At 52.1% G+C, this 12,518-nt stretch overlaps 1 protein-coding gene across 1 annotated transcript in view; it reads left to right on the top strand.

Moving 5' to 3' along the window:
- Positions 1-114: 114 nt before the first annotated feature.
- The window catches only part of LOC148596096 (protein maestro-like), a 33,506-nt gene continuing 21,102 nt past the window's right edge, over positions 115-12,518 (top strand). Inside the window, exons 1-5 of the mRNA XM_088530787.1 lie at positions 115-162; positions 373-555; positions 730-882; positions 1,076-1,198; positions 1,377-1,479. Of these exons, the coding sequence (XP_088386913.1) occupies positions 115-162; positions 373-555; positions 730-882; positions 1,076-1,198; positions 1,377-1,479 (610 nt within the window). The remainder of the gene's footprint in view (positions 163-372; positions 556-729; positions 883-1,075; positions 1,199-1,376; positions 1,480-12,518) is intronic.

The raw sequence follows: 12,518 nt of genomic DNA, 5'->3' as shown, positions 1-12,518 counted from the left end.
GTGTCTCGATTGCAGCTCATGAAGGACCGGCTGGTGGGGGAGAGGAACATCGTGACACCCCTCCTAGAGGCGCTGGCAGAGAGGTCGCGCGACCCTGTCAGCAGCGTAAGACAAATGGCCATGAGGGGCCTGGGGAACGTGGCCACAGGAGCACCCACAAAGGTGAGGCAGCCTCTGGTGGGCTTTGAGCACAAGCTGAGCTGGGGAGGAGCGTGGAGGTGCTCGAGGAGCCGAGGCAGGTGCAGGGCTGCACGGAGGCAATGCCCTGGCATCGGGGCTCTCCCCTGGGCTTGCTCTGGAAAGCACTGCCACTGGTGCCGCTGTGGGGAGCAGCACTGAGAGGCAAGAACTCATGTGCGTGTCGCTCTGCAGCTGCGGAGGCACTGGGCCACAGCGGTGAGAGCGCTGCTCGGGGGCCTGGAGGACGTGGGCAGCCCCGAGGTGGCTGCGGAGAGCCTGGCGGCTCTGACCAAGGTGCTGGGATGGCTGGAGGCGAGGGCCATGGGCTCTACCTTTGAAGAGGTGGCCAGGAGCTGCCGGGCACTCTGGGGGGCGGTAAGTGGAGCCGCTGTCTCTCCGTGGGCAGGCGGGAGCCCACGCGGGTTGCCGTCCCCTGCGGGCTGCTGTTGGCAGGGGGCAGCTGTCGCCGGTCGCCAGCCCTGTGGGCAGCGCCGCGCGGTGCCGAGCAGTGTGTGCTAGCAGCCTGCCCGACGGTCTTTCTCGTCACAGGAGGAAGAGGAAGTGCGCTGCTCGGCCTTCGGCCTCTATGGCACCCTGGCCTCCTCTGCGTCGGGGAGGAGGTCGTTTTTCAGCAGGGAGGTGGAGAAGGCCTTTCCCAGCCTGGTGCTGCACCTTCGGGACCCATCCCCAGCAGTGTGCAATGTAAGAGCCCCAGGCGCCCCCACAGAAAGCCCCGTGGAGCTGGCTGAGCCATGGGGGCACTCACTCCCTTCCGCATGGGGCTGCAGGAGTCTCCACGGGCCCTGGGTGATGCTGCCCTGCCGGCAAGGTTCCTTCCTCAGTGCCCGGGCAGGTGCAGAGCATCCCCATGACAGGGCCCGGGGCTCTTTTGCAGGCCTGCAAGGTGACCCTGCACCTGTGTGCCCCATTTCTGGGGTCAAAGAGGCTGCGGAGGCGCCTCAACATGAGCATTGGGCTGAGTGCAGAGGAGACACAGGACGAGGTCTGCAGACACCTGGTGAGTGAGCTGTGCACTGGGGCTGTGTCCCTGTGCTGGCTGCCCATCCCGTGACTCCCTCGTCATGGGGTCGCCCCCGTACTGGCCATGGGTGGTCAGGCGATTGGGCAGAGGGGAGCAAAGGGGGCTGTTGGAGATGGGGATGAGCTCCCACTGCCTGCACTGTGTGTTGTCACAGGCCCAAGACTGCCCCGCGCTGTTCGAGCGGCTCCTGAGTGCATCTTGGAGCTGCTGCGTGGGAAGCCACCAGGCACCGCAGGCGGCAGCCGTCCACGTCCTGGGTGAGCAGCAGTGGGGGCTGAGGCGCTGCTCCTGGCCGAGGGCCCAGGTTGGGTTCAAGGTCGGGCTCTGGGGCAGGTCGGGGCTGTGGCCATGCCCGTGCCCTGGTGGCCATGTCCCCGTGCCAGGCCTGCTCCAGGCACCAGCCACGTGGCTACAGCAGTGGGGCCTGGCTAGTGAGGCGCCCAGAGGTTCTGTGGGTGCCAAAAGCCAGGGGGCTTGGGGATGCGTGGCCCTAGGGGTGCATCAGGGAAGACACCCCAGCCGGGCACCATGGGGCATCAGGGGCCTTGTGCCCATGCTGCTCCCCTCAACATCGGTGTCTTTGCAGCTCACCTTAGGCCGGAGCACGTCGAGGAGCCCCGTGCTCGACGGGCGGTAGCTGCAGAGCTCTGCACCGGGGGAGGCCAGCAGCACACAGCAGGAGGGAAATAAAGCCATGTCCCTGTGGAGAGGCACTGTCCGTGTGGGGCTGTGTGCGGTGCGGCAACGGCCCTGGCCCTGCCGCCCTGGGGATGTGGGCCCTGCGTGGAGCTGCTGGGGACAGTGGAGAGCAGAGGGACTGGAGGGAGGGGGTTTGCAGGCACTGAGCTTAGGGGGCCACTGCCAGGTGCTTTGGGGCACCAGGGTCACTGGGAGCACTGGGAAGAACCTGGGGACCCTAGTGAAGGATCCCAAAGCAAAGCCAGCTCCGCTCTCCATCGGCAGCAGCCCGTGGCAGCGGATGAGCAGATCTGCTGCCCCGCAGCCCTGCTCTGCTGCACTGCTGGCCTGGCACAGCTGCAGGCGCCAGGGAGAACCCCCTGCCGCACGGTTTGTTGGTGCCAGCAGCGCGCGGGCAGAGCTGCACAGCCCCTCTGCGGCACCAGGAGGCTCCATCCTCACCAGAAATGGGAACAAACCCACCCAGCCTGCCCCAGCTTCCCCCAAAGCACCCGCCAAGGACATTCTCTGCCAGCAGTTCCCTCCAGCCCCTTTCCCTCTCAGCGCCCAGCAGCTCCCACAACCCACGGTGGGGCTGGAAGGCCCAGCAGCCACCAGCTGTTGTTGCTCATGTGCCATTACACAGCAGTCAGAGGTGGCCCATCCACAGGCAGGCCCATCACTCCAGAGCACAGGGTGAAATAAAGCCCCCAGGCCACCAGCAGGCACTTCCAAACGCTGCTTTTAAACTTGCATCGACAAGTCCCCTGCTTGGGAATGGGAGGCTGCCACAGAAGCGCTTCCAAAAGGAAACTGCTCAGGTGCTTCCTCTTTCTCATTTGTGTTTTGGGGAAACAGGCACTGCCACAGCAAAATATGTGTCTTTTAAAAGTAAGAGAGTCTAGTGCAGCTTTCCTCTTCCTTGCCCCGCTTGCTTGCAGACGACAGGCAGAGCAGGCAGAGCCCTGGCAAGAGCCCTGCAGCCGCGCTGCCCTGTTCCTGTGCCCGGGACACAGCGTTGCCGAGAGCAGCCCAGCCCAGTGTGGAGGGGCTGCAGAGTTTCCCCGTCACAGGGCTGCTGGGAACTGAGCCACACATCTGCTGTCCCCCATGCACAGAGCTTTGGACATGCTTCTCTTTGGCACTCACTTCTTTTGCATCCTCCTGTCTGCTGGAAAGTTGAGAAGAAGATGATGGAGAAATTCAAAGAGGAGCAGAAAAGAGAATAAAGCAAAAGCCGTCACAAGGTAGAACCTGATCGACTCCAGAGTATTTCTGTGTCTCAAAGTAGCTTTTCCCATGCAGAGCAGATCAGACAGCTATGGGTAGAGAAGTTTGCTCTGAATCAAGAGCTTCTCCTTTGAGCTGCTCTTCAGCTCAGCTGCAAGAAGGTGTGGAAACATCATCAGGAATGATGTTCCTTTTTCAAGAAGATGGAGCACAAAAGCACTGTTGGGGATCCTTCCAGTGCAGCTGGTACCTTCTCACTGGCCTTGAGGAGAGAGCAGTAAGGACGGGCAATGATAGAATATCCAGGTAGGCGCTTCTCCAATATCCTAAAGTTCCCATCAATCCTTGTAATTCTTTCCTAGATGGGGGCATTTGTAGCTCTTCATTTTTTCTTAAGGTATCTGCAGGAATCCCTGCACTGCCAGCTATCCACCAAGGAAGGACAAGCTGCTGTGCTCTTAAGAGATGTGAAGCCAGAACTGTTCCCCCATTCTCCATTTACCTATACTGAACATGAACACACTTTCAACCCCTCACTGAGATTTATAAATGACATTTTAGGAATGACACTTAATCAGTTAATCTCTTATATCTAGCCCTTAGCAAAGCCATATCAGCATTGAAGTATAGGAGAATAGAGCTTACATCTTCAAAATACAGGCCAGGCTTTTTTTTAAAAAAAAAAAAAAAAACGAAATATTTACCCTTCCAGCAGGTTTTTCTACTATATGATGGAGGAGTGATCTCCAACACAAGACATTTTTAAAGTGCCAGATTGAATTCCTCAAGAAGAGTGTGTTTGGAAAGAAATGTGTCATCTGCTAAGCCTGCAGAAGGAGGTCTGTCGTGCTGCTCAAGAGTTTCTTATACAAGTGCTGGAGACTTCTGACCAAGCTGATTTGTTACTGAAAATATTAGGTACGTGGAAAACTCGGTAAGAGAGATAAAAGAGAATGGATGGGGAATGTAAGAGGAGCAGTGAGAACAGTTGTAGGGAAAAGGATTCTAAAGTGAATATACTGCTGTGAACAGAATAACTGCCCTAAATGCCTGCAGTTTGTCTGTGTGAAGGGGTCTCTGCAAAGTCAAACTGAATTATCTAGCATAGGGAAGAAAAACAAGTAAACCTCTGTTATGCACCCACCTGAGGACCAAAAGAAACCCAAGTTTAGTATCAAGGAATCTCTTCTAGTTTTGTAGCTTTTTAGTTCATTTTACTTAAGTTGCCTAAGTGTCCTTGTATAAGAGCTAAAAGGTAATTGGGATAGGTTCACAGAAGCTAATTTAAATTGTCCTGGCTTCCTCATCTTCAGTGGAAAGAACTAAGATCATTTTCTTTGCCTGGTATTTGGGACCTCTGCCAGCCATGTGCTGTTACTTTTGATAGCAGTTGATTGGTAATTATTTTGTGCGTAGTGGTAAACAAAATACTTTGGGCACAGAAGACATGCCTTATTTGTCATCATGGTCAATTAGTTTTACACTGTGCAGGGCAAGCAGTCTGATATCAAAAGCACTTTTCATTGTTTAAGACCTTGACCTTTTCCAGGCAAAATCTGTAAATTATTTCACACTCTTTGCCTGTAGTTCGATTAGACTGCTCTTATTAGCAGTGAAATTTAAGTAATAAAAGTGGAGCGCCTTTGAAATTATAGGTCAGAGTCAAGCCTGAATTTCACATGTGAGTATAGAAAATGATTTCTTCTAATTGTCTTACATGAGCTGCAATAAGGAGCCCAGCTGCTCTCTTTATTCAGGTGCAGTTTCCTTGACTTCTGGGGTCTCTGTTAGAAAAATCTGCAATTTTTTTGCTTCACAGGATGTTTTCCTCCAGACATCCTGATGTGTTTCCATGGGCTCACCCTGCAAGTCAGGCACACTTATCTCCCAGTACCTTATCAGGCCATTCCATGTATTTGGTTCTTGTTAACTAGAGAATAATTTACAGACTGTTATTATATGCAGAGAGAGAGATGTTGGAGTGAAGTGAAAACAGACTTCAAACTAACCAAGTATGAACTAGTTGTTTATATAAGGACATTTTCATAGATGTGGAGCTTTCTGAAGCTGTATCATTGCCCATGCTAGCTATGGTTTCCTTGTAGCATTCTCAAAACTTGTTCTAGACAGGGCAGGCTAGATCTCAAACACGAACCTGCTCAGCTGGGTGAGCTGCAAGCTGAAGTTTTGCCTTGCATTCACTCTTACCTGTCCTCCAATGCCAGCAGTTGCCAGTCGGCATTTTATGATATTACGCCTGGAAATGCTATTGCGTGACTGCTGCCCTGGTAATATTCTTGCTGACAAGAAATTTCAGTTAACGTAGCTGAGGATATGATTTCAGATTCAATTTCTTGTCCAAATATAGTCAGCTAGTATTAACTAATCTGGGCATCTTCAGGGCTTTTCCAAAGACATTGTATGAACAAACATGTAGTGGGAGAAAAAAAAATGTTTTCTATGCTTTGTTGAATATTAGGTTTCACTCTGGCACAGGAATGACATGATTCTCTTATAGCATCCAAAGTTCATAACACTTTTAATTAAGTGGCACTAGCTTTGAATTCCAGATCTGAACAGGAGTATAAAATTAGAAGCAAACATTGGTCTGCCCTGATACCAGAAGATTCTGCTCTGAGGAGTGACAATCTCCGGAGGAACTTTCAGATAAGATACTTTGGCTTTTAACTTTCTTGAGATAGTCTTGATCCATGGTTCTGTGTGTGTAAAATTTGAGACAAGATTCCCTTTTCTCTCTGCTTTTACTAGATCCGTGTCTAAGTGCCTGAGATCAATCTCAGTGTCCGGCCAAAATTGCCTGGATCTAAATCTTTGTGCTGATCTCTGCACTCAAATAACGTCGGAGGTTGCTAATGGCTGCTTGCCATTGGAAGTACATTACAACATCCTCATGTTGTAATTGTGTTTAAATTCAGGTTACTTGCATAAGGTGTGGAAGACTGAAAAATCATGAAGTTTCTCTGGAAGCAGAACACTTCGTATTCTTCCCCTAGAGAGTTTGTGGAGGGTGGAATATGGAGGGAATATGCCTTGAAATGCTGGTCAGCAAATCTAGGTATTTAAAGTAACAGTGTTTAATAAGGAACCAGAATGACTTTGTGAAGACAGGACGAGAAAGCATGTTGTTGTTTTCTCAAGAGTTTCCAACATCAGGCTTCAGGCTAAGCTTTGATTTATTTTTTTCACTTGTGTCACTCTATGATATAAATATATTAGCATACTGCCTTCAGGTCTTCAGTAGGCATGTTCAGGAAAAGATATTTGTTAAAGAGCCCAATATTTGACAGGGAGCACTTGCCACCTGCAGATCCTCACCCTGCTAAGAGCAAAAGCAGCTCCACCAGTGAAACACTGTCTGGGCTGATTTCTCTGCCATCTCCAGGCTCTCCTGTCCTGTGGAAATGGAGCACTGATGAGCCAAGTCCATTCTTTCCTTCTTGATAGCTACGGGGAAATGATTGATTTTAAAGTGCTTTCTTCCAGCAGGGTTATTCATAGACATATGAAAATTTCTGAACAAACAGGGTATAAAAAAGGGGCTATTAAAAAAACCAAAACATTATTTTAGGTGAGGGCAGAGAGTTGACACTAAAAAATCTGCTTTGTCCCTGAAGTCATCTTTGGTGCACAGAACTGCAGTAGAAATTCTGTGTTGTTTCTTTCTTTTGGCTATTGAAGTGTCATAAAAGAAGCACAGACCATGTCAGAAAATGATAGCAAAACAAGAAATGCCCTGTCAGAGCAACAACTCTATCTAGGTGGAATTACTGATTTGAGCAAAAGTCGCTGTATCCACAGCCCTGGGGCTATAATTTCCTCTCTGCAGTATATTGTTGCCATGGTAGATGAAGCCCAAACCTCATTTTTCAGTTCTCCAAAGTCAGTGTTAGTGGCCCCTGTGAGGTAAAAGCGCACAATAAAATCTGGGGTTTGGTTCCACAAACGTGCATATCCTAATTGCCCACCCAAGGAACAAAATAGAGTTCCAGTGGGATGGATCATATGTGTCAAACTATCCATCTGTACAGATTCATATGTGCAGGTATCCATATGTTCAGATTCAGGGCTGTATGCTGTTGCAGTAGACAGGAAACCACTTCAGAGAAGAATAAAATGGTTGCTGAAAGCACAAATAAAATACATATTTGTTTAAATTAATAGGGAGACATTTTTTTAATAAACCATTGGGAAAACTTTCAGTTTTCTTAGGAATATCAAAACATTGCTAAAGTATTAGCAAATCTTGTAACATTCCTGGTATGTAGGTAAACATATTTATCCATTTCACAAAAGTCTCATTTATGGGATGGAATGGACAAGCAATTTTTCAAGAGTACAGGGTCACAAATCAGTGTCGTAGGTGGAGGCCTGATTCACCAGATCATACTCCTATGGGAATATATTTCCATGTTCAAAAGAACAGAGAGATTGGGGTGGGAGGGGAAACTCTTGCACATTTATATTCCTTTCCAATAACCATTTCTGATCACAGAGAGGCTTTGTGCTCAGCAGCACACAATTCAAGCCTGCTCTTTTGAATCTCCTAACTAATACAGTACAAAATCATAGCTCTACTATTTTGTGATGCTGAAGTGATGCATATACCATTTCCATGCATATACCATTTCCATGCACCATATCTTTATTGATGCGGTACCCCTTCATCGTCACCTTTTGCACTGTTTTCATTTCTGCTCTTGTACTAGTTTCTGATACTTTATTAGGAGAACAGTATTTTACAGTAGTGTTACACTCAGCTGAGGTGAATATTTAAACCCTTTACAAATATAGCTATTATCTGTGTGTGTCCGCATAGTTATATCCATTCCTTCAAAACTATGTGAATGATATAACTATAGGTCTCCTTTTTTCTTTTTTTCTTTTCTTTTCTTTTCTTTTCTTTTCTTTTCTTTTCTTTTCTTTTCTTTTCTTTTCTTTTCTTTTCTTTTCTTTTCTTTTCTTTTCTTTTCTTTTCTTTTCTTTTCTTTTCTTTTCTTTTCTGAAAAAAAACCAGTGTAGCAGTGTATACATGTAGCAAATACTACTCTTTTGGCTTTCATCATTTGTATGGTTTTACTGCCACATAATGTTGGTGGTATTTGTGTAGTGTGTGGGCTTAAAGTGCAGAATTTGGGTTGAGTTGATTCATCACAGAGTACATTTGCACAGTGCTTTACTGAAATGCTGCACAAGCTCAGCGTGAGGATCTGTGTGTGCACAAAGAGTCAGTCGAAGAGGTGGCACTGCCCTGGTCTAGCAGGGACAGACATGTAGCTTCAGGGGTAGGGAAGAGCAGCAGCAACTTATACTTGCCATTTTGCTTGTCTGTCAGAGATGTGAATGTGGTCTGGAAGAGATCCTCTAGGCACTAGAAAGCAGGGAGCTGGCTCTTTGTTCAAGGCTTTGAAAGATTTTGATCTTTTTATTTGTTTTAGGCTGACAGGACACGTCCTTGGTTCTAGGTGTAGATTCATCTGTTTAATGTCCTCCAGGATGAAAGTGGTGGTTATCAGGTAAAACAGGGAATAAGGCAAGGGGTACTTCAAGGAGACAGGAGTGTGTCCTTGAAGACTTTCTGCCTTCCACAGAACTCTTGTTAACCTTTGCTTTGGAGGGATGGGAAGCTGCTATTTTTTTTTAGCAGTGCTTTACTAGTGTCTCTACAGTCATACAAAGGAATTTCTACATTTCTGTAAAGTACCTTATTCTGATATTGTACATTCATGAGTAACAGCTTAGGTTTCAGCTTCTGTTGCGTAGAAGTGCTGAATGTTTGGTGCAAACTCCATATGTTTGTGTGTGTTTCAGATTCTAAAAGTCTGCAAGTCTCAGAAGTCTTAGTCTTTGACATGATATTCCCTCTTTTTCATAAGACACTCTGAGGAAAGTATATCTAGACTGTATGGACACTTAAATTTCATCTTCCTCATGAAGTATCGCTCCCATCACTACAGGAGCTTTCATGGCATTGAGTCAAGTCACTTGGAAAGTCCTTTTTCAGCATAATTATGTTTTGGTTGCTGCTGTAGCAGATGCCAACAGCCATGCTTCTCGTGTTGGCCTGCCTAACAGCATGATTCCAATTAATTTGGCACATTCAGTCTGATGCTTTTTTCTGTACTGCAGCCCTGGACTTGCAGTCTTGGAGATGGAGTTTTGGGAGGCTCCTGCTGGGAGAACCGCTCTTACCTGCCTCCCCACCCACAGAGTGGAAGCCCCTAAATCCATCATTGATCTGATTGGAGCTGCTCCTTCCTGTTCTGATTCTCGTCTGTGGATTGTTGCCTCCAAGTTCAGCTCAGCTCTGGAAGGAAGCAGGGTAGAAGTGGACTAGGAAATATCAGGCCCTCTGCTAGATGGGAAAGGGGAGATAGTGACAAAGGACTTGGGAAGGGACAAGATGCTTAGTGCCTTTTTTGCCTCTGTATTCCCTGGCAAGACTGGCCTTCAGCAATCTCACCTTCAAATCTCCAGCCAGTCTTTCTTTGCTAGTATAAAGCCCAGCAGAACACCAGTGCCTCTCCTCTGCCCACAAAATCTCTTGCCTCCAGCTAAACTTTGTGCCCCCGAGTACAACCCTTAGCTCTGCCTTCTGCCAAGTAAAGGAGATAGTGTCCAAAGTGCTGCAGAAGACGAGGTAGACCACATGCTCTGCCCTCCCCTCCTCTGCCCAGACATCATGCAGGGCTCTCAATAGTGGTTAAGCATGGTTTCCCCTTGCGGATGCGTGTCACTACTCTGAGCTCCTTCTTCCCAGGCTGGAGCTGGCATGCCCACGGAGCTGCCGGGTGCCCCGGGGCTTCTGCGGGGCTGCAGGTGAGGCTGCTGGACCTGCTGTTGCCAATGGCGGTGCCTTGCCTGGCAGGAGCTGGTCCCGCAGCCAGAGCATCTGCACAGGCAGTGCGGGGCAGAGTGCTCAGGGAGGCATCACTGCTGCCATGAGCAGGGCCAGGAGCAGGGGGCCTTCCTGCCGCTCCATCCCAGTGTCCCCTGTCTGTGCGACTATTGAGATCAAGGGGCGGGTGAGATTGGGGAAGAAGAATCTCTCGACTCCTGCTATACAGCACACAAGTGTTTATTGCACATTTACTGCACTGAGCCCCAGTGAGAGGGACACCGGGCTCAGCACGGGGCTGGTTAGCGGTGTCTCTGACCCGTGTTGAGCTCTCCGGTGTCCCGCAGCGGCTCCTCCTGGCCTGGCAGCTCCATCAACTTCAACAGGACCAAGGCCAGGAGGAGCCGGGGAGGCCCCCACGAGCTCCGGGCCTCCCCCAAGTCTCTGTGTCCTGAGCTCAATTCTGAGCTCGGCTGTTCAGCCACTTCTCAGGCCATCTTCTGGCTGCTCGTCTCGCCCGCGCTTCCTGAGGTGGCCGAGGATCCTTGTTATGGGAGACCGTGTGCAGGGAGGGGTCACTGTTGGCAGGGCCAGGAGCAGGGGGGCTTCCTGTGGCTCTGTGCTGGTGCTCCCTGCCTGGCTGTCTGGCGAAGGCGAGAAGTTTTGTGGGCAGAGGAGAGGCCCCGGGAGAGGCACTGGTGTCCTGGGCCTCTCCCTGATGACGAGGGCCTCGTGTTCTCCATCGCGGTGCACAGATGTTTTTTGCACCGCCCAAGGGGACAGGGCACCAGGAGGCCCAGGGAGAGGCACTGATGGGCTGCGCCTCTCCCAGATGACAAGGGCCTCGGGTACCCTGTTGCGGGGCACAGATGTTTTTTGCACCGCCCAAGGGGACAGGGCACCAGGAGGCCCAGGGAGAGGCACTGATGGACTGCGCCTCTCCCAGATGACAAGGGCCTCGGGTACCCTGTTGCGGGGCACAGATGTTTTTTGCACCGCCCAAGGGGACAGGGCACCAGGAGGCCCAGGGAGAGGCACTGATGGGCTGCGCCTCTCCCAGATGACACGGGCCTCAGGTACCCTGTTGCGGGGCACAGATGTTCACCCCAGGGGAACAGGGACGCCGGGCCGGTGGGCGCTGCTCAGCACAGCCTCTGTACAGGGGCTGTGCTTCACAGCGTCCCACTGGTGTCATGGGCGGCCCGGCGGTCCCTGTGCCCTCTCCTCCTCCTCAGGGCGGCGACGCGGCGGCGGAGCCCCCTGCCCAGCGCCCGCCAGCCCCCGCAGGAGCAGCCGGGGCAGAGCAGGGAGCGAAGCGCCGCTCGCCAGCCGGAGCCGGCTGCAGGAGGGGAGGGAGCCTCCGTGTCCCCGGAGTCCACCGTTTCCCAGCGCTGCGGCGCTGGGACAGTGGAGGGCTCCTCGCTCTTGGAGCTGCTGGAAGGCTCGGGCTGGGGTGGAGACCCAGATGGGCTGGTCTCCACCACCAGGATGGGTGCCCAGAGGCGCTGCAGGATGGATTTGCGCGCCGCAGTTGGGGGCCAATCCAGGTGGGGGTCCCTGGGGATGAAGCCAAGGAGTTCCTTGCCCGGCCCCAGGAACACCACCTGGATGGCCCCCAACTGCACACGGCGGCGAGGTGGGGAAGGGCCATGAGGCTCCCCGGTCACCCCGCCGCCCGTGCCTGGGCACCTGGGAGGGAGAAGGCAGGTCAGGAGGGGGCCGGGGCTGCCCAGTGTCCCCAGCAGGAGGCCCTGGCACTGGCGGGTGCAAGGGAACCTGGCCCAACTCTTGGCCTCCTGGTCCACCCTGCTCCTGCTCGTGGGACCAAGCCAGCGCCTCAGGGCAGCCCCGGCAGGGCTGGGCTCCACTTACCCTTCCAGCCCCCTCCCAGCAGGCTCCTCCGGGAGCTCAAAGGGGAACACGGAGACTGTGGGAGAGAAGGCAAGAGGCTGTCAGTGCCGTGGGGCAGCCCCTGTGCAACCCCAGCCAGCAGAGGGGTGGGCGCTGGCAGCCGGGGTGCTGGCCAGGAGCCACTACCGTGGCTACGCTCAGGACAGGGCCGCTCACCTCCAGGGATGAACATCACGGCCATCCAAAAAGACGCCAGGACGCGGCAGGCCGAGGGGATGCCCAGGATGGTAAGGAGCACGAGGCTCAGGGCCACAAGCTGGCACGCGGCTCGCACGCGAGAGTCCATGTCACCGAGGTGACAGGGCCTCGCGTGTGGCCGGCGCCAAGCTCTTCACCCAAGGCCTGTTTGCAGAGGAAAACACGGCCCAGCTCATGTTAGTGGCCCCAGCAGTGACCCGCAAGCCCAGCCCCAGGTTGGGCAGCGGCACCACAGCCCTGCCCAGCAGCTGCCTTCCCACCCACTGCACCCGCTCCTGGCCACAGCCCCTCTGCTCTGGACTCACCCTCGCGCCTGGCGTCTGCAGCAGAATAAAATCCAATAATAAAATCAGCTCAAGGCCGACGAGAGGATATCTGGGAAGAGAAGGGCACCCTGTACTCACTCCATGTGCCCTCCCTGGC

Source organism: Tinamus guttatus, unplaced genomic scaffold (genome assembly GCF_059628265.1).
Source record: "Tinamus guttatus ecotype Peru unplaced genomic scaffold, ASM5962826v1 Tinamus_guttatus_pri_ptg000031l, whole genome shotgun sequence".
NCBI lineage: Eukaryota > Metazoa > Chordata > Aves > Tinamiformes > Tinamidae > Tinamus > Tinamus guttatus.
The sequence above is the reverse complement of the archived record's forward strand: the minus strand, read 5'-3'. Positions and strand labels throughout refer to the sequence as shown.